The sequence below is a fragment of the Botrytis porri genome (assembly GCF_014898465.1).
Source record: "Botrytis porri strain MUCL 3234 chromosome Unknown BPOR_002, whole genome shotgun sequence".
NCBI lineage: Eukaryota > Fungi > Ascomycota > Leotiomycetes > Helotiales > Sclerotiniaceae > Botrytis > Botrytis porri.
The window spans coordinates 2328214-2353217 of record NW_024066076.1 but is presented as its reverse complement, the minus strand read 5'-3'; the positions used below and the strand labels follow the sequence as shown (position 1 = coordinate 2353217).

Genomic DNA, 25004 nt, shown 5'->3' with positions numbered 1-25004 from the left:
GCAAACATGATATGGATTGTGATAGAAATCAAATGTGCAAACCTAGAGAAGCAAAACCATAAAAGGAAATCAGGGAGGGGACCGGAAAAGAAAACTCCAACCACAGCTCTCCCTTCCTTCTGTACGATGTCAGAAACGGCGATGTCGTTTACATGGTAATTACAAAATCGTTGAAAATGTTCAGAGGAAGGATACTTTCAACCAAGATTTATGCCAATTTTATCATATTTTCATCCGATTGTGCCGTAAGTCTTTCTTCGCCATTCTCCGCCAATGCTCGACTCTGCGGGGGTTTACCAGGGAACCAAGGAATGATAATTCCAAGGTTGTCTTTGCTATAACTTAGTCATTACTGCGCCTCTACGCCTCAACATTGTGTCCAAATGGTACCTAGGTAGGCTTGATTTGTATAATGGAGGAATTCTAAGCGCTATATGACTGGCCACCCCTCATTTGACCTCTGCCATAGCCCCGTGAGGATTCTTGACGTTAAGGTTTGCCTTCTGCAACAGCTTCGCGATAAATAGCACTTGAATCCTTCTGCTCTGCCTACTTTTACTGGCTTACAACCACTCTTTGAGTCAACTTACATTTACAGGCATAGATTTCTTACAGAACAATAAGAACGCAAGAATGTCATATCAAAATTATCCCCCGTATGGTGCACCGCCGGCTGGACGTGAGTAAAATCTACATTCTCATTTGCGACAATATCTGACTTGAGCGCAGTTGCCCCGCAATCTGGATACCCACCACAAATACCCCCTCGTCGTATGTGAATCGACATTTGCGACAGTGCAGCACTTGTTGACTATGTAATAGATTCCCCTCAACCATATCAGCAATACCTTCCTACCCAAACTCCATATCCTCAAAAGTCATATGGTGCTCCTCCACAGCAACCTCCATATTCACCGCAGCAACAACCCTACCAACACTATCCTCCCCGACAAGGTTCCTACCCACAACAGCAGCCATATGGCGCACCTCCGCCATGTCCACCGGGGCATTTTCCCCCGCCGCAATCATCGCCTTATCCTCCGTCGCAAAGCGGATATTCTCAACCACCATATGGCGCTCCACCCCCAGGCGCACAACCTCAGTATGGAGCGCCAATGGGCTACGGACAACCTACTCCACCTTCAGCCGGATATGACCTGAACTTACCAAGTCCTCCTCGCATACCCTACGATGGACGCGAAGATGCGCAGAAGTTGCGCAAAGCCATGAAAGGTTTCGGTACGGATGAAGCGACTCTTATCGAGGTGTTGCATAACAAGGGACCTTTGCAAATAGAAGTTTTGCGACAAGCTTTCTCCGATACTTTCAAAAGGAAATTGTTAGCAGATGTGGAGAGTGAGACAAGCTCGTATTTTAGAGAGGGTCTCGCTGCGATTATTCGGGGTCCTTTAATACAAGATTGTCATTTGCTCTATTCGGCCATGGACGGAGTAGGTACAAAGGAGAAATACCTGACTGAAGTGTTGATGGGTAGGTCAAATGCCGATATCAATGCGATCAAGTCAATGTATCAACGCCGATACAAGAGGAGCCTGGCAGGCGACATCAAAGGTGATTTGAGTATGAAGACAGAGGATCATTTCTTGATGGTATTAGAGGCAAATAGAAACGAGGAGAGTGCGCCAGTAATACCTCGCGATGTTGACCGAGATGTGGCATCCATATGGAATGCGACAGAGGCCATACGTGGACATGATGCAAAGACCGTTTGTGAGATATTCACGAAACGAAATGATGCTCAGTTACGAGCAATCAATCACACGTACCAGCAACAACATGGAAAGCCGTTGGAATGGGTTATTAAAAAGGTAAGTGACATCATTACAAATGTATTTAGAAATCTCACTGACTCCCTGGACAAGAAGTTCAGCGGCCACATGGAGGATGCCCTCCTCTATCAACTTCGCTCGGCTTCGGATAAAGCCATGCGTGATGCAAATCTCATGGAGGAATCAATGAAAGGATTTGGCACAAAAGATAAATTACTTGTTGCTCGAGTCGTTCGATGTCATTGGGATCCCAAACACATGGATCAAGTCAAGGGTGCATATCAGCATGCCTACAGACGATCTCTGGCATCCAGAATTTCTGCGGATACAAGTGGTTATTATGAGAAGCTGATGGTAAAGTGCGTCGAGTGCAGTAATTTGGTTCAGCCTGGTTATACATGGTTCTAGATCATTTGCATCAAGAAGGTTTTGTTTTCATTTGGGCTATGTATGATGTGTTTGGAGGTATGGACTATAGTTCTGACAATTTTGGGATTCGGTATTGGAAGGAAAGGCCATGAGATACAGGGAATGGAGAGGTAATTGGGGATCTCCACCAGCGAGCAATCGCGATAGGTAGTACTTTTCGGTTATACGGCGTTTATTTAGGATGAAATTGGTGAGATGATACCAGGACCAAGTACACTACGAATTTATTTTGATTATTTTGCGAATCTTTCGTTCTGAATCCCAATGAGTCTCAGTGTGTACAATATCTTGTTTGTGTTACCTGTTATACTTGGCTTGAACACAAGTATGTACGCTAGCAATTGACCACCCCGCCAGTCGAAGGAAGAAAGGAAAAGAAACAGAAAAAACGCTGTACCGTATCGTATTTGAGTAAATTGCTAGTAATTATTATTATTAGTACCCTGGGTTTGAATACGAAAGAATTGTTATGAATAATTATTATTGCTATCTTTTGAAAAATATGGAAAACGAAGTAAAATGAGTATTGGATAATATTAATCTACTATCATAATACAATCACGACTGGATGACGATAATATAGAATGACTATACTATGTATACTAAAATCGTAAGAGTTTCATGCTGCTGTTTCAGAGACTTGTCTTATGAATTAAGGATTAATAACATATTGATTGATATGATATGTAGATAAATGCTTAGATGGGAATTATACCTACATACATACATACATACATACATACATTCATGGGCTTGCCACAATTTCGGTAGCTAGGGAGAGATCCACCATTCATATACACATATACGTACGGACAAGACATAAATAGATTCCCGTAAATGAACTCAAAGTGAGGATATAAAGTTGTTCCGACTTATACATTCTTCTATTATTCTCCAAAGGACGAAGTGGGTATGGTTTATTGTAGGTAAATAGATAAATAGACAGACAAATAGATAGATTGATGTGTGGTTATAGGTTCTTACTACGAGTAGGTACCTAGATAGTCTTGAAAAACGCTTATTACTCGCTGAGTCTTCTATATTCCAATAGAATACTAGGTACTTATTAGTTTCATACTATCTATTACCTGCCGGGCTATTTGTGATCAAAGCTATCTATCCTACTTACCTAGGTAGGTAATAATACAAACCCTAATCAATTATGTTATGAAGACAACTAATAAGTTATTGTAGCGAGTACACTGCCTCGTATTGAGTAATGGAAGTGAATACCACATTAATAAAGGCAACTGAATGAATGAATTGTTCTTGTTCGAATACTAGATAGATACTTCATCAACTCAAACATTAACGACTCCTTTCTACCGAGTACACTTCCTTCTAGTAAGTATATTGAATTCTCCGGAAAGTATAATCATTATACTAAAGAGAAGAAAGAATCGAGTTATAATATTCTTTTATCTCATCCGATTTCATTCTTTAAAGACGTTACTCATTCTTCATTTATTAGTTTTCTCATTTCTTTAATTACCTATCATATTACTCACTATATTTGGAGCATATAGGCAAGGGCCCCAACGCTAGCAAATTTTAGCTTCGTATAGTTTAGCTTTTATTGACTTTCTTTTGATTCTTCCTCATTCACATTCACTCTTCTCTTCATTTTATTATCGTTCTTATACACTCACTCACTCAATTCATCAACAATAATCCTTTTTCTCGATTTTATTGACAATCAAATGACGTTAGATTCATCATGGAAGCTCTCTGATTAATACGGTTCACTGTGAGTACCCCGACCTAATCTCTTTTACTCTGATTTTCTTGATACGAGAATACGTCTCAGGTTCTCGGCAATTTGTTCATTTTATCCGTTTTGCATAATCTTCTGATTAGAAACACCTGGGTACTAATAATAAAGTACGTCTGAATATAGATCGATTATTCCACTCGAGGAACACTTGTTGCAGACTTGCGACATCTTACTTTTCTACTGAACCCCTATTGACCGACCCTACGATATGAATATCTAAAGCCCTCACATTACTCTTCACATATCTATTCAGGTACATTTTCTTTTCTCCTTGATTCACTCCCTTTCGACTCTCGACCAATTAAACGACTCTTTTATACCACAGTCACATGATACTTATAATAATAATTTATAGTGTCATTTTTATAAGGTTGACAAAAAATTCACCTTTCCGCGCTATTTCCTATATTAGGCCCGAATAATTCCAGTCTATTCAAAACTATCCTCTCAATAACACACATCTTTGAGGGTTTGTGATTTCCTCGATCAAACAAATCAATCATTCTTCTTTTTTTTTTTTTTTTTTTTAAAAAAACACGTGGAATCCACGTGTGTGATAGATCAAATGCCTCCGATACGTCTTGATGAAAGTGATGACGACTCTGAGCTTTCGGACGTTGATGTAGCTGAGATCGCCAGTGTAGCTCTCTCAGATACTCCAGAATCTACAATAATTCCAACATCCACAGATCTACCTGAACACGATGAGATGACTAGGGATGAGTCCCTCCTCGAGTCTCAAACCATTGCAGCTTCATCAAACCCGGAAGAAGATGGTGGAACCATCGATCTTGATACCCGTCCACCACCCGAGGACAAAGGCGATCTAGAAAAGAGTGTAAAGGCAGAATCTGAGTCTCCCAAACAAACTAGATTGCCCATACAAAATTCGGGACGTCGAGGCAAGAAGTCATCCACCGACCAGGAGTCTGAAAATAACCCATCGGAACAACCATCGAACATTTTGAAGAGAAAATCGTTTCCAAGTGACTCTCCTAAGAATGCTTCCACGAGTCCTACAGCACACAGACAACTTCGTCGTCCAGATCTTGCTACGCCAACGCCAAGGCAGCCTTCCATAGCGACCTCTGAGCGTCAGTCCACGCGGCAACACGACCCACCATCCCTTGCAAAAATCCAAGAAGAAACTGCTCGTTTGAGGGAAGTTTTATTGCATGTGTCAACTGAAGCAACTCAAGAAATACTGAAAGAGCAGTGGAGAAACTTCCTTTTCACGAATGCGAAAGAGTCACACATCACATTCATTCTTCGAGCTGGATTGAAGAATGCTGGTCCTAGTGTTCTTGCACGAATCTACAACGACTCTGGTGTCATGAAAGATACCTTCTTGGAGACTATCACCTCTAAACAGCCCATTGTCGCTAGGGTTCTCAAGAGTGCTTCTGCAAATCAACTTGCAGATCTCGTACCCAGCAAAGTTCTCGACCAGGCTCTATCTGAACGATTAAAAAGTGTTCCAGCGAAAACACTCATACGATGGTTGGCTGAGGCCGATAGACTTGGTTATAGTCTTGATGACATCCTGGATGAGAATGATGAGACTGTCGTGCCAAACATGCCGAGTAGGGCGCAAAGTCATGATGGCCGTGATGATGATGAAGATACAGAAATGATAGATGAAGGACAAAAGAAAGTGGAAGCTCCGTCTTTGGATCCACTTGTTGCTGAACAGGAACGAATCAGCGCTCTGCAAAAGTCTCAAAACGATGTCCAAGCAAATCCTCCACGCGAATTGAGATGCCCTACGTGCACCTATAAGTTTGATACCATTAGAGGCCATAATTTCGTGAGTCTAGAATTGACATGATTCTACTTCAGAGCTAACAGTGATATAGCATCGACAAAAGAATATCTGCACTAGAAGTCAACCTCCAGGATTAAAGTTTTATTGTGGTAATTGTGCTCAAGGCTTCACCACCAAGCAAGGAATGCTATATGTATGTTTGATCTATGTGAATTTTGAATTTCGCTGACCTATCAAAGCATGAAAAGAAGCGTGTTTGCCTCGGGCCAGAAGGAAGTCCAGACGACGAAACCGTTTATCAAGACTACCGAGACATTGTTTCGAATTTGCCAAATCCTCAATACGGACAGCACCCTGACCACCCACAAACTACATCATTTGGCAACATTCCTCGTCCACCTCTCCACACTCCAGGATCGCGCTCTAAGCATATCGAAGCCATCATCGCTGCATCTCCCTGGGATGGAGAGGCTCGTCATTCACCATCCGAACTACCACCCGATAAACGTGCTGCTTTGGAAGATGCTCTCCAAAAAATCGAAGAAAAATACCTCGAGGATCAAAGCAAGATTCCAGAGGACTGGGCCCCCGAGCGACGAGAGGCACGGCTTATCTCTCTCAAAAATGGAAACGCATCCCGTAAATCTCAAATCCGCAAACAATTTGGTGTTACTCTTCGTATGCGCGACAGAGATAAGGAGGCCAAGAAAATACGTGAGGTTTTGGGAGCCAATTCTCCAATGTTACCCACCGGCATGAACAGAATTGAATATCGCAATTCACCAACTGTTACTGGCTATCCAGTAAATGCTGAACAGCAAGTACATCAGAATCAAACACCGGCCGGTATGAGAATGGAGATGGTGGATATGAGACCTGCTACAGGATTTTCGCCAATCAATGCTCCGCCGCAACATCAGCAGCACCAACAACATCCTCAACACCAGCAATATTCGCAAGCACCACCAGGTCACCGTCCAATGCAATACCCAGGTCCTCCTCAAGTTCAAGGTTCTCAACAAAATTTCCCACCTGTACCACAACTTTTGTCGCAGCCACGACCTGCCCCAGACCATCGAATGAGCCCACTTGGGTATCACGGAGCTCCGGAACAAGCATACAGAGGATCAGAAGATCATGCAAACAAAAGACTCAAGCGTAATTCAAGTGCAGGAGTGTCAAGAGCAGATGAAGAGAGAAGTAGACATTTTGCACCCGCTGATTCGGCTCCCATGGGTATGAATGAGAGAAGGGTTTCTGGGGGAAGAACTCAAGCTTATAATGGTTCCGGAGTGCTCGGCATGGAAAAACAAAGATCTGGTTCTGCAGGTGCAAATGGTGCTATGATGGAAGGTGAGAGTAGACCAAATTCTGCAGGCTCAAGTAGTGTGCGAAAGAGAGTACCCGTTGGGGCGTTGCAGAGGCAATGGGAAGCGTTGAATGGGAAGGGGACGAGTAGGAAGACGGAGCTTGAGAATAGGGCGGGGAATGTATTGATGAGTAGTGTGGAGGGGGGTGAGAGAGCAAATGGACGGGCCGAAAATGGAAATGTGGTGGTGGGTGGGAAAGATAAAGAGCCAATGCATGAGGGTGGTAGAAGTGTGGTCGATTTGGTTAGTGATGATAGTTCGAGCGAGCGTGAAACTGGGGGACCGAGTGGAGGTGAAAAATAAATTCCTGGGTGCGGTGAGAGAGAGGAGATTAGATTTTTTTCGATGGAAGCATGGATTCTCATTCTTTTCGTTCGTGGCCACGCGACTTATTTGTCATTCTTTTTATACCTACTTAGTACCTACCTACCGGCCTACTTTTGTCAAACAAGCAATTCTTTTTTTCCTCGCTTGGAGATGAAGAAAGCTAGAGAACCAGCGAAATGGGGATTTATGGGAATCTATGTTGGAGAAATGATAGATGGGGTGTTATAGTAAGAAATGTATTGTAGTCTGAATACCTTGATTTGCTTTATTTTTCAGTGTTTTTTTTTCTTCTTTTCTTTTTCTCAAAATGATTTCGATGCGATAAGGTTACGAAAAGATATTTGAAGATGATGATGATGACTTACTCGAGTACTTTGATTTCCACACCACAATCGTAGCGGTAGAACTTGCAAGTCGTATCTAAATACGAGGTACGGAGTTAAATTCATAAGATACATGCTGATTGCTTAGTTAGTACGTTCTTCATGTTACAGTGCAATTACTGGATACTCGAGGATTGATTGATATTCGGTATGGCTGGAATTTGGAGTCGTGATTTGAGGGATGGATAGGTGGTGGATAATTGCCACTTCGAATAGCCATTCAATCAATCATTCGTTCAATTAAGCTTCACCAAGGAAACATGAGCCTGGAGCCTGGGAAATAAGACAAGAAAAAGAGGGGGAAAAGGAGAACTAAAGGGTTGGATGAAGATGTGTTTTTGGTACGGGGAAGCTGGAGGTTGGTTGTTTAATGGATGGGTAGGTAGGAGGTAGGTTGAAGGTAGTAATAAGGAATATGAGATGATAGGAAGTAAATGAGAATAAATGAACTAGATTTATGTGTAAACACCTCGATTTATATCTTCATTCAGTTATAGATTGTAGTACTGGAGATTGGAGACTGAAAGGGCGTGATGGGATGTAATGAGGTGAAATTGGTTGGATTATTTCGAATAGGAAGGAACAAATGATATCCAATAAGAAAAGAAAGAAAAATGAAGCTTATAACGTAGTTCTTCAGCATATAGACTATGTTACTACATAAGTCACTTTAAAAACACATCAAGATTAAGGGTTTTTAATAATCAGATTTTAAAAACTAATAATTATCTTAAGAAAATTTGTATTAATAATAATAAAATAGTAAGATTTCAAAAATCTATTTTAAAGTTCGATATTCAGAATATATTTATTTAAAAAAAACATTTTATTATAGTTTTTTATAAAAAAGTCATTTCCTTAATAACTATTAATTCGAATTTGCAAAAAGAACTAAATTTTTATAATATTAATATTAAGAAAGTATATAGTTATATACAAACGAATTCTATATGTAAAAAAACTAGCTCATGTAATAATATGACTTATATACTATTGAATTATGTTATCTAATCAATCATCTATTAAGGTTGGTTATCTATCATCTATTATCTATCATCTATCAGCTATTATCTATTATCTATTATCTATTATCTATCATCTATCAGCTATTTTCTACTATCTATTATCTACTATCCATAATTCATCTAATCAGATCAGATCATCACCCCTCATCACCCCTCATTCTCCATTCTTTCTTCATTCTTTCTTCATCAACCACGATATACCCCGCATACATACCTACCCACTGCTACCCGAGCTACCCACAACCGCGTCCCTAGCACACCATAATCTCACTACTTACCAACTCATATAAAAGATACCTCCCTCCCTTCCCTCCCCATCCCAGTACCATCCCAGCACCATCCTACCTACAAGCCTACAAGCCTACAAGCCTACCTTCCACTGCCGGTGTGCCAAGCGCTTGCTCACCCGGCTAAATGCACTTCAAGAAATGTACCTTCCCAAACAGGCAAGTATTGTGAGTATGGATGATAGCGAGGTCTTAGTATTTCTTGGGGATTGTGGATGAGTGGTTTTGAAAGGTAGGTAAGAGATAGCCAAGAGGTTTGGAGAAGGGGCCAAGAGATAAAGAATTTGGGGGTTTTTGGGTGCTGGGTTGGGTGCGGGAAATTGGGAAGTGGTAGAAGGGTAGGGGGTAGGGTTTGAAGGGGAGATTGGGAGGGATGCGAGAGTGAAAGTGGATGGGTGGGTTTGTGGTTGATTGAGTGGTGGGATGTTGAGGGGAGGAGGGGATGAGAAGAGAGAGGATAGAGGAGAGACTTGGGAAATGCATGTGATGGTGTGGTTTTGGATGAAATTGGGATGGAATGGTAGTTGAGATAATGGTAACAGGGCTTGTTTTCTGGCTCATTAGACGGGAGATAAACTGGGTCGAGTATTAATTGGATTCTGGATTGTAGTCTATAGAAGAGAGAGGCAGAGATGTAAGTATATCCAAGAATAGCAAACCAGCTGTTTTAATCCCTTCCTATAGATAGCCATATTATGAGTATCTTCATCCCCGCATCTACCATTCTATAGGCTGGAGCTTACGCGCTCTTCACAAGGCTACATCGGGAGTTGAGCATGGAGATCTAATGTATCCCGTCGCCTTCTTCTTTGGGGTGGTACGATGTGGCACTGAATTGAACTACGATATCAATCTCCTCCTCGCCGAGCTAACCCACCCCATGAATTAAGAAGGAGATAAGCTGTCTTCTTCATCTGATACCATGAAGCTATTGAGAAGCACAAAAAAGGAAAGTGATAATTCTGAAATCTTTGGATTTTGAGGATCCACAAATCGAGCTGCTCATGAATATAAATCTGAAGCCATCACCACATTCTCAACCTCATCAGCACTTCCAATCCACTCCTCCATCTTCAGTATCCTCCTGACACTGTACCATTCTGTACCACCGTACCTTCGCAATGGCACCAATTCTCAACTTCGCGCTCGCTCTTGCGATGCCTATCCTTTCATTGGCTGCTGCCCTTCCAACCGGAGCTGATCTCGAAAACCGTGCTACTACTCTTGGGGGAACTCCAGATATTGTCGGAGGAACCACCGCTGCTCTTGGTGAATTCCCCTACATTGTCAGCTTGTCCTCCAGTGGTTCTCACTTCTGTGGTGGTGTCTTGCTCAACGCCTACACCGTCCTTACTGCAGCCCATTGCTCTGTCAGCTACTCAGCTTCCTCAGTCAAAGTCCGTGCTGGAACTTTGGTACGTTCCCATCTTTCATCTATACTTTGTCAAACGCAGAAATCAAGCGAGAATCTATCCCGATTACTCCAATCCTCCAACTTTCGTACTTCAAGGTACATGTAAACTGACTTTTGTATAGACCTGGGCGTCTGGCGGAACTCAAGTTGGTGTCAGCAAGGTTGTAGTCCACCCGTCCTACAATTCATCTACCACCAACAACGACATTGCACTCTGGCATTTGTCGACTGCTCTTCCAGCCAGCTCCATCATCGGCTACGCCAAGTTGCCCGTTCAAGGTTCCGATCCCGTCGTTGGATCTACCACCACCGTTGCAGGATGGTAAGTGTTTCCGAAGCTTCAGCAAAGTTTGCCTGGGGGAAGAGCGCTGATATGTAAATAGGGGTCTTTTGACTGAGAACGGATCTACATTGCCATCGACTTTGAGAAAGGTCTCGGTTCCAGTTATCTCCCGTGCTTCTTGCCAAGCTGAGTATGGTACATCTGCCGTTACCACCAACATGTGGTGTGCAGGGTATGCTGCAGGTGGCAAAGATTCCTGCTCTGGCGACTCCGGTGGACCAATCATCGATGCTGCCACTGGTGTCTTGGAGGGTACTGTCTCCTGGGGTCAAGGTTGTGCTGAGGCTGGTTACGCTGGTGTCTACGCCAGAGTTGGTAACTATGTTACTTACATCAACTCCAACCTCTGAACTAGTTTGTAAATATGGAGAATGAAATATAGTGGAAGGTTGGGAGTGGGGATATGTGCGGGCAAAAGTTGGTAGCAAGGCAGGTAGAATAGGAGTTGGTGGTGATGCAGCTATAGTATGATGAGTTAGGCTTAGTCTAAGGGATTTAATTGTGCTCTTCCAATTTTACATACTTTTAGTGAGGATCGGCCACCCTGTGATCATGATTGAAGTTTGTATGATGCCGAACGACCCTTACAACACAACTTCGATGTTTCAAGAGGCAATGGATATTAGTTCCAATCCTTGTTTACAACAAAGTCCAAATATGAGGCTCTTGTGGTATTGCGGTTTGCAATCCATCAATATTCAAGCAGAATGATTGTGTAACTATATATTATCAGCAAAGATGTAAAAAACAATAATACAGTCGTGGGAATATCTCACCAGTGACTCCTCGCTCTCATAATCCGTTTGCGACTCTTCGTAGGATTTATATCGATACTGTAATCGGCCTCGAGAAATCCAATCTATGCCAATGACAAAAGCTAAGATACAGTAAATGACACTGATGTAATTCATATCTATGATTATGAGCTCGAATCATCAGAACGCTATCATGAATACTTACTGGACGCGGTCACCGGGAGATGTATTGGAAATGAGAACCTGCAAGATAGAATGTCAACATTTTCCATCTAAGATGGCATGAATGACTTACATAACGAGTGCAAAAATTGTCCAAATAATTGTCACCAGGTTGGCGAAATAACCAAATTTACCAAGCCAGAAGGGACCATGTGAGATTTGATCGCGACCCTTATGAAGCAAACATATAAGAGGAATGCTGTAAGATATATACGGGAGGACAATACAACCAATGATCATGCTGTGGAACGTGTTAGAACTGAGCACTACTTATGCACGGGATCGTATAGAACTCGCCTATTGAAAGCAGTTGTTGATAGTAAATATAGACATCCAAGTATAGCAACGACTGTCGCGCTCATGGCATGTGCTCGAAACGGGACATCTAAAGTAACATTAATCCTGGCTAGAGATTGGTGAAATGGGACACCTCCATCTCGAGCAAAAGTCCAGCAAAGTCGCGATTGCAAAGTATGACATGCAATGAGACAACCAATTCCAGTTGCCATGATCAGAGACTCGAGGACAATTGCAGCGGGTCGATTTCCGACCGCTTGATAGAACAATTCCAGAATCGGTACTTTTGTGAGAGTTCCGACAACAGCATCGAAGTTATTGAGACTGAGGAACATCGCAATAACGAAGAACCACGCAGTCGTGAATCCAATCGCAATGGTAGCCATGATCGAGATTGGGATTACTACTTCTGGCTGATGAGCTTCTTCTGCGAGGTGTACAGCACTATCAAGGCAAGAAAATGCCCAATTTGCGTTTACCAGGCCGACGATGAAAGCAATACCATTGTTTGACCAACCCGTATTGTTAATGAACGTTGCGAAGGCAAATTTAATGTCTTGATGCGTTGGGGCTTGTGATGGTACAAAAAAAAGAATAATTCCAAAGGAAATCAAAGACATATAAAGAGTAACGGTCCCAAGTGTCGGCAAAATTCTACCGTAACAATTGAATAGAAAGGTAAATAGATTGACTACTTGGTATGCAATAAAAATGTGCAATTCATGAATGATACTATCAATGAGTTAGTCTATAACTGTGACCTGAAGACGAACTGTATTTGGAGAACTCACAAACCCGGGTGATTCAATTGCCAACATCCAACTGCTGCTGATGCAACTGCCAATGATACACTGGCTGATGCAAATAGGGACCCAGCCCATGCACAGTATCCAGTCACAAATGACAAAGGCCTAGCATATCTCTTGGGAGCTAGTTCCATAACCCAAAAATGCTGTCCTGCAGCATTTGGCATTGCACTTGCCAATTCTGATAACGAGCATCCTACAAAGACACTCACAGATGCAACAAGAGGTATCCCATAAACAAACAGGGCAGGGCCGCCAGAATCGATGCCTGTGATTAAGGCACTTGAAATTCCGAACCATGAGTTTGTGAGAGAAAACCCTTCTCCAAGTATTGACCAGAGAGTGAATTTTCGGCGCATGTCGTGATGATCACCGTCATCTTGACTCGTTGTTGCGTTGGGGATAATATCCGATTCGTAGATGGTGACATTGGACGACGAAATATCGTCAAGCTTTGGGACATTCATAGTCTCGGTTTGGAATGGAGTGTTCGTCCGACAGATATCAGGGTTTGTATAGAAAGTGATGTCACGAGGCTTTACAATAGTGAGTTCTCTTAGGTTTGTCACCAACCTGAGCTCTCTGATATAGTGGTATCGCGTGTGTAATCCTAAGACCGATAATCTCCGAGAAATAGAGTTTTGGAAAGTACTCTAATTAGCATCCCTTGGATGTGAGATTGCCGATGAATGTTGAGCCCAGAGAGACGAATAGTTTATACTTCAGAGAGAACTTGACATCTTTTTGGGCTGCTTTGTATGGAATGTCCTATTGTGGCAGTTTATTCCATTAATCACCCACTTTTGACTGGAAGATGAGTGTGAGGATGCGCTAAAGATAAAAAGTTTAAACCTCAAAACCTTATCAAGAACATTGCTTCGACATGGAATTACATAATATTAGGGGTACGGGACCGTAGAGTTAGAGTTTGTATATGTAGGGATAAGACATGGGGCAACACGACAAGAACGTTTCATCCAAACTTCGCTCGTATTGAAGTTGTCCGAGGGTTCTCCATTGGCCGGAGGATTATGTTATGCACGTGAAACATTTTGGCTAGCCTCATTCCATCCTGGGATAAATAAGACATATAATCTCCACGGACAACTTGTCGATAGAAATGATGGAATGGTTGCGGAAGAGAGGAAGGTTGTAGAATCTCCAACGATAACAAAGTATCGCAAGAGAGAATATCGAATGACAGCCAGCGACACATGATATCGATTTTACCAGCTGAACCTGTTAGATTCGAAGCTGATGAAGAGAGCATCCGAGACTGTATCATACAAGTACCACGTTTTCACAGTATTGGCGAGAAGAAATTCTGATATCAGATTGTCAACGAAGAGGTGGACGTCTTTGATCAATCATTAATTCTTGTCTGATTGCAACAAATGTGTCCTGTGATCATCTGTGAGACTGTCAGTGTGAAGCGAAGCTTTTCTGGAAGCCTTGGGAAGTGAGTACAAGATCTAAGGAGGGGGTTCACAGAACTAAGGTACTCCCTCAATACGGATAAAAGTAGACATAAGCCGATATTTATGATGAAAATAAAGAAGCGGATTTCGTGGGTGTTGAAGAATACTGATAGATGGGAATGATTCTGTCAGATTTCTTAAGATGTCAAAAACACTACTAGTATTTTCAAGGGTGTGAATTTAGACGCGTCTGCACGACCATTTTCTGCGTAGAAGGTGTGTTTTTAGTACGAAAAATACTAAATTCATTGTGATCCAAAGCAAATGTTGCTCCTTTGTTTGATTTTCGACACTTATCTAAACATGCAACGAGTAGGTAAAAAATAGCAGAGCTATCTCATTCATCTATCATTAATTGCAAATACCAAAATTACAGCAAAAGAGTTACTGCACTTAAAAAGAGCAAAAGTGAAAGCCAAAACGACACCTGAGTGATTCGAACACTCGCTCCCGAGGGAAATGCCTGACTTTGTTATAGTACAATAGCAGGGCATCGCGTTAACCACTCCGCCAAAGTGCCAACTTTAATGACGAACAATGTGTTAAGAAATTATAGATACCACGTTTCTGCGCGTGGAAAGTAAATGGGTTGGTGGGGCTGTGGGGTAACATCCACACATTTCTGATATACATGTCGAATGAAATACTTCAGGAACCGTACCTTGTATTGGTAAGGAAAAGGTTGAACATTCAAAAGCTTTCGATTCTCTTTCACCGAAAACTGCATGACCAAGAAATGATGAAGGGCTATTTCCCAACGACAGCCTCCTTACAGCATTGCTCCACATTTGCGGGAACGAAAAATAGTTCACAAGCAACATCACTCTAGGTCTTCTCTCTCATCCAACCTGGGGAAATGTCTCCCATTGTAGTTGTACCTCTATCAAAAAAGTGGCTACCTCATAATCAAGACTTGCTTCGTTGAAGTCATTGATGCCCAGGAGATCGTGGAATTACGCATTGAAGACCAAGAATCAGACAGTGCCCAATACCCAAGGAGCGAATTCAAGGAGACTAGAAGTCCAGAATAAATATGAACACCACTTCTGCAGTTACAGCGAAGCTTTTCATGAGAATGAGAACAACTATGAGGAACGCCAGTTTGGTGAAACAGCGATCGAGAGCTTTTTACTTGAAGACCCTACGCAGGCCTGTCAAGACAACACAGATTCATACTTGGGAACTTACTAAGAGTAAATCTCTAGATATATCAGTCATAAGAGCGGTCATTTCAACACCCGCAAGACTGAGGAGGACTCTTACATCTAGTCTATCCAAGAAGACAGCACCTATAATATAGCTATTAGTCATGGCCAACCTTCCATGTCTATATACAAACTAAGCATTGCTACGGTCAAGCCAATAAGTATGAGGAACCTTTCAAGGACTTAACTCATACCGAAGCACCAATAACCAGTATCGCAATGATAGATAAGAACGACCTCCAGAAATCCCCTGTGAGTAAGATACTGACTGAGGCTTCTAAATGAGATACTGAGATTTCCTTCAGTAGGTACTAAGACTATGTATTCTGTTCTCAAGTGCACAGGTATCGCATATGCACATAGGGAGATAGTCTTTTTGAAGTCTGCAAACAAGAATCTCCATCTATGAACACTGCAATTTCTTCCAGTCATTGTATAATCAAAAGAAGAGAAAGAAGAACTGCACGTATCTCATATTCAGATCTTCCTCTACAAACCTTCACATTAGTTGTTTGTTTGGCTGCCACAGAACTCAAGGCTAGATTTCTACTTCATATTGGAAGAATCAGTCTTTCACTTTCCATGTTGGCCCAAAAGAAGTCTTCATTCATATAGCTTCCCAGTTGTGATCTTCAGGTATGAGATTTTGTATATGTAGGCTGAACAAATGCCAACCATTATTGTGGCCAAGTAAGAAACAACCTTGAACATATCAGAAGATAAACCCTATACAGCATGTCAATACTATGCTTTAAAGGTTTCTGTATGTTAGAAAAGATAGAGAAGGTGATTTTAGAGCCGATTATCCGAGTTCATCTTTAGCATAGAATGATTGCTTTAGCAGATTCAACTTTGTTATCTATGGGTTCAAATAGAATTATTGACTCAAAGAATTGAATATCCCTTTGGTTTTTTGTAGAATTTGCACATTGAAAGATTTAAAAGTGAATTCGAAGTCGGAAAGATGGGAGGTTCTTAGCCGAAGACGTCGCACTCGACCATCTTAACAACAAATACCTCCGACTTGATTCTTACCATAGTCGATATTTAATTTCTTGATGTGTTTTCACATTATAGGACTTGACTACAGCGATATTCAACGGTCCCAGTTTGAACTATGGAACAAGATTGAGTCCGACCAGAATTGCCCAGGTGTATTCCAAGTTTCTGGAAAGAAATCCTCAACAAAAAGCACCATCAAATCTTCCACCTTTCAAATTCGTCAAAGAAAAGCACGAAATATCCACTCTGCGCTTCAACCAGGAATAGCGCGGTGTTAGGGTTCCAAGCTACCTCTTCTTTATTACCAACTATTTAAACACCTTACCAAGACCAGTACTCCACTCTGAAACAAGAGGGATGGCTTCCTCTTCCTCTTCCTCTTCCTCTTTTTCTCCCGACCAAATCCTCACGGCCGGCATCTCCAAACTCTCTCTCCAAGCCTACCACCCACAACAACCCACAATTGCAACCGTGGATCTCGTCCCATCAACCACACCAAACACCTCGCCTCCAAACCCAATCCAAAACACTCACTACACCATAGCCGATCCCCTCACCTTCACCACTTTTCTCGACCAACACCTCTACATACCCCCAATCATCACGCACCTAACCCTCGCTCCCTCTCCCCACCTGGGCCGCATCACCTCTCTCCCCCGTCTCAACGACACCCTCGGCGATTCCCTCGGCGACGCCACCACCTTCGCTGAGCTCCACTCCTGGGTAACTCTCCTGCAGCGTCTCTCCCACTCTACCCCCTCTCTCCGCTCTCTCACCATCATTTTCGACGCCGACATGAGCGGACGCGATACCCATGGCTATCGAAGAGGTGTAGGTGAATGTCTCGGATTTATATGGGCGATCGCCAGGTTTCGCGGATTGGAATGGGTGGATCTGCAGGGTTATTTTCCGGCGCAGTGGCCGTGGTACTTGAGGGGCGTGTGGAATGCGTGTGGACAAGCGACGAGGATTTATAATAGGGTGGAGGCGCCGGAGTGGGAGTTGAGGCTTTGGAGGAGGGGAACCGAGAGGTTGGATCCGAGGGGGTTTGGGTGGGAGTAAGTGGGGAGGCTGAATGGATGGATGGAGATGGATGGATGGAGAGGAATGTGGTGGTGTTAGGGAGAGAAATGATTGCTTCGATTGTGACTTTCGGATTTGTGGGCTGATTCGGCTTAATGTGGTTTAAAATGTCATTCAGGACGGATGACGGCTGTTCTCCACTCATATGTGCGCATATCTTTGCAACGCGGAATGTAAAGTTTATAATCAACGGACGAGGTGAATGCATAGCACAGTAATTAATAATAAGAGATTTTGCTACTTTGTCAAGCGAAGTGTGTAGATCTGATGAATATATGACCTGCATATTCCTCGCATTTGTTCTACTAAAGTGCCTAGTCAGCAGCTTTTGCGTAGCCATCCCAGCAGCCGACCCTGTGACCCAGAATGAACAGAACTCTAAGATTTTCTCCTTATTATGCGAAGTCGAAGACATCCTACTATTTTTTGAAATCTGAATGAGGAATTGAGTGAGGATTAGAAGTTTCCACTGCAATACCCAGAGCGCCGTAGCTAGTATGTCTATTTGCCTCATATTTCATCTCTCAAGGCCATTTCCCTGTCCGTCTCCCCTCGTCCACTTTCTCTCTTTTCAACTATCCCTTCATCCCAGCTATCCAATTACATCAAGTCCATTTGCTACCAGCTATCGTGTTAGACTGTCACATTGATTTCCACCAGTGTAGACTCCATGAGTGAAGCATACTAATAAATTACTCAACCAGCGAGTTTTATAAATCAAGCAGGGCTGATTGGCCCTCCAGCAAAGAATTAAATAGTTCTTCATCAGAAAGTTTGTGCCATTTATCGTCTCCAACGCGAAGATATCGGACATTACCAATTTCGCGCAAGAATCTGAAGAAATCTGATACGGGCCCAAATTCAGCTGTAAATTCAGGCATCGTGCCGGCTCCAGGAGTGTTGGTATGTATCGTGTCCATTGTTTCATGGATGGCCAGTATAGATTTACATAAGGAGGTGTAATCAATGACAAGATGCTGTATCGAGTTAGAAAAACGCCATGCCCCGCCTTGCAATTCGTGCATTTCATGAAATTCGTTCGAGCTTCGATCTACTTGACGGGTTTCTAAGGATTGTTCGCGTTGTTTAAAGAGGTAGTAAATGTATTTCGCTTGCCGTGCTATCCAAAAGCGCTTTCTGACATGACGAAATTTCGGATGATATGTCCAGAGTTCTCTAGCAGAGCTCTGAGCAAGATGTTCATCCAGCGGTACACCCATTCCAAATGTTGGGGTCATTTGGCCAGCGAGAAAGTAAAAATTCCATATGTGAATGATGTCTCTTTTCGGATCGAAACGAAAAATTCCGATATCACTAAATGGCATGTAGAGGATAGGAAGAGTTCCACAAAGTTTCTTTAGTGCAAGTGAACGAGAGAAGCGATTGATTCGCGTTAAGGTACGAGCTCCAGTCATCTTAACCTTGAACACATAATCTGAACTGTCTTTACTGTGATCATAATGATACATACTCTCAATCAGGCTTGGCTCTATATAATAATGTAGCTCCTCCTCGTCGCTTTCAATGACATGTGTCCACAAGAGTTCGATAATAGCTTGTGGAACTCCATAAAACTCCTTGGAAGCCGATATGACAGGAACATTGTCTTTCCAATGGTCCATCCAGGTCCTTGGTCCATAGAGTACTTTTTCTCTCTTCGCAAGTGTCCTGATCTTTGATAACAATTTTGAGGATTTGACCTTCGAGACTATTTCCTTTGGTTTGATGTTGTATTTCGACTCGCTTTTCTTTGGGGAAAGGTTAAGTTTCGAGCTGTGCACTTTGTATGTGTCTTTGAAGGGACCCATTTTTAGGCATATGAAGAAGGTATTTGAGATAGTTGTTAGATGAGAAGTATTAAGATTAGAAAGAAAGTTTTCTATGAGAACTATGGAAGAGAGATGTGAAGAGAGATACAAAAGAGAAATATAGAAAAAAAGAATGAGAAATTATTAGAAATTAGTATGTATAAATGTGACGAGAAGAAAAGTATAAAAGTATGAAGAAGGCATAAGTTATATAAAATCTTGAGATATATAAAGTCAAGAAGAATTAGATGAAGAATTGAAAATTTATCTGTGTGGGAGATTTAAATAGTGTATATAGTGCTAGCACTACTAGATTAGGTTGTCTGATATCGTCATCGAGAGGTTTAGTCTATTACCCATTTCGTGAAAATGACTAAGCAGTGTCACGCTTTAATGGGATTTTATATGCTTCGGTGCGTGGGTCTAGTGATCTTTGTCGTTTTTGGGTGGACTACCTATTAGATGGTATGACATATTGAGATAATGAAATGGTGAAGTGATAGATATGACTACCCAGATACCTAGGCATTCTTTACCTACCTACCTACTATGAGATCCATTTTCAGTTGAAACTTACTTCAGCTGCCAATAAACACGTATCATGCCAGTGATTTACCAAGCATTGAAATTATTGAAAGCGCCGTAAGTTTCTTCGAGCGTCTCTTTTGATAACATCTTCTTCAAAATTCGTCTAGTTGTAATGGAAGATTAGTGACAAAGAAGCGCGCATTCACATCACTGTACTGTCACCCAGCTGCCCAAGGTAAAAACCATAACACGGCATGCTAGCTCTTTGCTCCGATAACCGGTCATCGTTCGTTGCAAGTTGAGGAAATTGGCCAGAGATTCAAGGTTCCATCTGAGTAAAGAGGAGAATACTTCTGGAACAACTAGACTATCCGGATCATTCAGTCCTCTAAGATGCCATTTCTCTGTTGTATTAAGCTGAACAGCGGTTAAAGAACGCAGGTTGGGACAGGCAAAGATCAGTCTGCTCAAGAAACTAATGTTATGAGCTACCGCAAGCTCTTGTATTCTTTCACCGCGACTACACACATCAGCTGTAATGTTAAAGAAGGAGAATAAGTTTAGGGGAACAGCAAGGTACCGAATCTCACTGAAACATGCTGGAATTTTCCCTCTGTAGCATATCCTAATGCTACTACGATCTGGCTGTTCCATCCTGAGAATGACAGTCGTGTCTTGGTGAATACATACTGGGATGTTCTTGTCGAGAGATGGTAGAACTACTGGCAGATGGTGTAGATAAATTTTACGAATTGCCCTTGAGACAAACAAAAACGATGTATGTTTCCGGTCAATCTCCTCTTTAAGTAGTATTTGATTATTGAGATCCAGGCTGACTGAGAACAGACGAATATGATTGCGTTTCGGGATACATCCTTTAATTATCATGCATTGAATCTCTGCGGGCAACTTGTAGAAATTAATCGAATTGGTGGGACCTAAACCCATGTTTCTAGCACCACACGGTGGCCCTTGGGGTTCCCGAACCGCATTAGAAGTTGAGTATAAAGCATTTTCAGTCTTATCCCCTGCTTCTAGATTTTTTTCTGCATACGAAACTTGTACACGACTGGCAATACTTGGAGAAGCGGATAGTGATGCGTTGTCGGATCTGGGTTCGGCTTCAGACTTTGTAGATGGTCTTTGTACTCCTGATGTTGTGGAAGAAACTTGTTCAGCGGCTAGCTTCGTAGAGGGCTCCATCTTTTCAATTGAGTCTTCTCGCGGTGTAATAATTGACTGTTTGGCTTCATGGTGGGAGTATTCGATGTTGGTGCCTATGATTGTCATTAGTGGTTGAATCGCAGACGTTATCAGAAATAACGCTTACCATCATGCTCCATTCTGTGACTGACCTTTTTGACAGGATTTATACTATGGAGAACATTAAGTATGGCGTCGGAATCAGAAATGTAGAAAACAGTCGAGTTTTAAATATCTAGTAATAATTATCACTATGTTCGTGTCCAATGACATACCCAAGAGTTGTACCCAATACTAAAGAAGCTACCTAAGGAAGGATATCTCACTCACCCGGATGGAAAGGGCGGTGCAACAGAATACTAAAATCTAATGAGTTACCGACACCTCTTGGTTTAATAGAATATGAAATTATTGAGAGCCAGACCAAACTAATCGGGTAACCAAGAAGTCTAATAATCTTGATCATATAATTGATTTAGGAAAACGATTGCTTGATTTGATCTAGAATATAGGAGAGGGCTCTGCACAACCGAAATAAAGGGCGGGAATTGAGTCCTCTTTCAAAGAACTACTTAATTAAATTAGAAATTCATTTCAAGTCAAATACTAAAATCTGAAAAGATAAAACGAAAATTTGGGTCTTCTCTATGTAAATAGTAAGGACTGGATGCATCTAATACGCTATTGAAGAGAGATTCAAATCATCGAATTCCTTCTGAATGGTATTCAATTTCCGCATCTTATTTCGGTTACGCAGAGAGAGAGAGGTAGCTATATAGCACGTGCCTAAAAGGTTACAAAGCTGCGCGGGCAGGCTTCTGATTGGTCTTTGCTTTCCGAGCTGGTAGCTCCAAGAATTGCTGACTAATAGCTATTCATTGTCACTGTTATATCTACTTACGTGCCCACCAACCTACCTTTATAAAGTTACAACCACCCGATTCAATAACACTTATTCATATAATTGACTGAACGCATCAACCTCCCAAGAGACTTGACTCTATCTAGGCAGTGTACTGAATAATAATAAATCATGGTTTTAACCAGAAAAATGGCAAAAGAGGCTCGCGCAGCTGTTCAACCACCTGCGACTTTCCATTCATTTTCCCTTCTTCCAATCGAATTGAGGACCATGGTCTGGCACGCTGCTGAAGACTCGCAGCCCGGTCGCCTCATCGAAGTTTACAACATACCAAACCATTACACCATTAATGGTCGCCCCACTTCTTTCGAATGGCATGGGATATTTTGCGGTTGCGAAAAGAGATGTTTCGAGCCTCCCCTTGCGCGAGTAAACCATGAATCCAGAAATATTGCCTTGCAAAGGAGATCGAGATGTTTTGGACAGTGGGTGGACTGGGACAAAGATATGATATTCATTGGCAGTAGAGTCGGACATTTGCACAATACTGGGTTTCTCCACGCATTGGAAGTACAGAATTGTCGCGAGAAGTTGAAATATCTTGCCATCGATTTTGATTGCTGGGAGAACTCATCTGTCTTTCCCTGCGCACTGAAGGCGGAATGTACCCCGGCTGCGATGATTTCACGATTACCGGGACTCCAAAAAGTGGTGCTTGCTCAAGCTTCGGGTGCTTGGCGGGATGGCAATGAGTTCGAGGCACATGATCCTGGCCACTACCACAATATTTGGAGAAGCTTTGACGGGGCCGAGGCTTTTATGAAAGAAGATTTCAATGATCTTGTGAGATCTGAGAAGGAGAAACACACTGAGTGGATATTACAAAGTTACCACAAAGGAATTGATGTCCGGAAAGCTTTGCCTGAGAAGGTTGACAAGTGGAGATGTTATGACGATAGTCATGAGGAGATTGGCGAAAATCCAGGATCATACAAACCTGAATATGTTGATGAGTATAATTACCACTATGGTGGAAGTTGTGGAACTGCATTAATACAATTTGAGAAGATCGAAAATGCCTACTGGTGGGGCACGGGCGATGACCAAAACGATTACCACTTTTTAAGGGATTGGATTCAAAAGAACTTTGATAAACTGAAGTCAATTTCTGGGAAGAAATTTCACGGAGATCCTGATTATATTACGTGGAAGCAACCTGAAATCGATTATGCATTGATACGAAGAACCGCCCCTTCTTGTTTCACTGACGATTGGGAAGGTCTTGAGCGAGAATGGATGTATTATGGAGAGGCAGCCTGGGCGAGGGACTACCCTAAAAGCTACAAAGCTCGAGATAAATCTAAAGACTATCCAGCAGGCCAACATGTGCAAAAGTATACAAAGCTTTATCCGGCGTCTCAAAAGTGGCGTCTCGATGGTTAGAAGTCGTCAGTAGCGATAGTTATTTCCAACCCGTGGTGTTCAAAAGTCCGGACTGGAAGATTGCAGTTCAGCGCTCAATGTTTGGAACAATACAGCACTGACAGACGATTAAGATTAAATCCTCGGAATGATCTGGATCTTTTATTTTTTCGGGATTGAAAGCTTTAATTGTTGGCTTGCAGCCTGGATTTTTGGAATTCTTGTCCTCAACGATATCTTTGATATGAATGGCGATACGAATGTCTTCAATATAACCTCAAAATTTTGCAACAGATAAATACTACCACCAAAGTGAACGTACTTCAGATATCTACGGCTGGGAATTACAAAACCTTGGTGTTGCGACAGCAAGTAGTGAGACCAGCTGCCCGACTATGCTTTGTCGACATGTACATATTGGGCAGAAGTGAGTGCGGAAACTCATAAATCTCTTCCCAACTTACAAATAACACAACTGACAACGAATCGCCCACTCGAGCCATGAGATGTGTAGAAGATAATCTCAAAATACTGGTGCTTCACATTTCGCTTGGTTTCGTCTGTCCGTATAGTTCTGATAGATGGAGATAGTCAAGGTGCATTTAACTGTTCAATATGGATGATACCAATCTAGGTACAATCGAATGGAGAGATTTAAGTGGATGGTTAGAATAAAACACAACCCCCAATCATATCTCCCGCTAATTACTTAACAGTCGTGGAATCTTGGCTCGGATAGTAACAGTGATCGTGAGGGATATTCAATCGGTGTAACAAGGGCTGGTGAAATCAGATTCAGATATTTTGAGCGAGAATCAAAATATGCTAGCTTGTTACGACAACGTGCACTGGATCAAACGATGGGCGATGATCATGGAGAAACTTGATGTATAAATTCGAATTGCAGACTGAGCGCAGAGATTGAAACGGCTTCTTGAGCTTATACCCGTGCTTTACCACATGGATAATCCGACTTCATCTATATCGAGAAGCAACCAGCTCATGCTTGTGTTCATTAGTCTCGCTTATATCAACCTTACGAGCATACCCAAATAACAGAACTAGATCAAAGTACTATGTAATTCTCCGCAGTATAATTCCCACTTATCTCCCCGCTACTCATCACCATCATTGTTGAATGAGATGTAATTACTCAGAGACTTCAAGATTTCCTCGAACCGAGGGAAATCGTTTAGTATCCCGTATATGAGAGACTCATAACAGGAATCGTCCAGATATTAAGAATCTCCATGCTTGAATGCGAATTTGTTTCATATTCTCATTGTCATGAATTGATACCACTAGCTAGTCACCTCCAAAATCTGCCAAAACTTCTGCATTCTGTGCTAATCTACCGCCAGAAAGATGGTGTTCAAGCTAAGGCGTACTTATGTTTCTAATAAGCCTCTTTCGTTTCTCACACCTA

General features: G+C 42.1%; 8 protein-coding genes across 8 annotated transcripts; 4 read left to right on the top strand and 4 right to left on the bottom strand.

Moving 5' to 3' along the window:
* Positions 1 to 633: 633 nt before the first annotated feature.
* EAF01_001703 (uncharacterized protein) lies at positions 634 to 2198 on the top strand (the record flags this gene model as incomplete). The annotated part of the gene is made up of 4 exons (XM_038909953.1): positions 634 to 679; positions 730 to 771; positions 823 to 1829; positions 1884 to 2198. 4 exons carry the CDS (start codon positions 634 to 636, stop codon positions 2196 to 2198), a joined length of 1410 nt encoding a protein of 469 aa, XP_038774765.1.
* A 2360-nt stretch (positions 2199 to 4558) lies between these two features.
* Positions 4559 to 7766, top strand: EAF01_001702 (uncharacterized protein; the record flags this gene model as incomplete). The annotated part of the gene is made up of 3 exons (XM_038909952.1): positions 4559 to 5800; positions 5850 to 5951; positions 5998 to 7766. The coding sequence occupies 3 exons, from the start codon at positions 4559 to 4561 to the stop codon at positions 7429 to 7431; spliced, it is 2778 nt and encodes a 925-aa protein (XP_038774764.1). The 3' UTR covers positions 7432 to 7766.
* A 2505-nt stretch (positions 7767 to 10271) lies between these two features.
* Positions 10272 to 11257, top strand: EAF01_001701 (uncharacterized protein; the record flags this gene model as incomplete). The annotated part of the gene is made up of 3 exons (XM_038909951.1): positions 10272 to 10565; positions 10687 to 10886; positions 10948 to 11257. The coding sequence occupies 3 exons, from the start codon at positions 10272 to 10274 to the stop codon at positions 11255 to 11257; spliced, it is 804 nt and encodes a 267-aa protein (XP_038774763.1).
* Positions 11258 to 11605: 348 nt separating this feature from the next.
* EAF01_001700 (uncharacterized protein) lies at positions 11606 to 13454 on the bottom strand (the record flags this gene model as incomplete). The annotated part of the gene is made up of 6 exons (XM_038909950.1): positions 11606 to 11626; positions 11684 to 11820; positions 11868 to 11905; positions 11958 to 12125; positions 12182 to 12913; positions 12973 to 13454. The coding sequence occupies 6 exons, from the start codon at positions 13452 to 13454 to the stop codon at positions 11606 to 11608; spliced, it is 1578 nt and encodes a 525-aa protein (XP_038774762.1).
* A 4068-nt stretch (positions 13455 to 17522) lies between these two features.
* Positions 17523 to 18170, bottom strand: EAF01_001699 (uncharacterized protein; the record flags this gene model as incomplete). The annotated part of the gene is made up of 1 exon (XM_038909949.1): positions 17523 to 18170. The coding sequence occupies one exon, from the start codon at positions 18168 to 18170 to the stop codon at positions 17523 to 17525; it is 648 nt and encodes a 215-aa protein (XP_038774761.1).
* A 295-nt stretch (positions 18171 to 18465) lies between these two features.
* EAF01_001698 (uncharacterized protein) lies at positions 18466 to 19563 on the bottom strand (the record flags this gene model as incomplete). Its single annotated transcript, XM_038909948.1, has 1 exon — positions 18466 to 19563. The coding sequence occupies one exon, from the start codon at positions 19561 to 19563 to the stop codon at positions 18466 to 18468; it is 1098 nt and encodes a 365-aa protein (XP_038774760.1).
* A 735-nt stretch (positions 19564 to 20298) lies between these two features.
* On the bottom strand, positions 20299 to 21434 carry EAF01_001697 (uncharacterized protein; the record flags this gene model as incomplete). Its single annotated transcript, XM_038909947.1, has 2 exons — positions 20299 to 21368; positions 21422 to 21434. 2 exons carry the CDS (start codon positions 21432 to 21434, stop codon positions 20299 to 20301), a joined length of 1083 nt encoding a protein of 360 aa, XP_038774759.1.
* A 911-nt stretch (positions 21435 to 22345) lies between these two features.
* Positions 22346 to 23599, top strand: EAF01_001696 (uncharacterized protein; the record flags this gene model as incomplete). Its single annotated transcript, XM_038909946.1, has 1 exon — positions 22346 to 23599. One exon carries the CDS (start codon positions 22346 to 22348, stop codon positions 23597 to 23599), a length of 1254 nt encoding a protein of 417 aa, XP_038774758.1.
* Positions 23600 to 25004: the final 1405 nt, after the last annotated feature.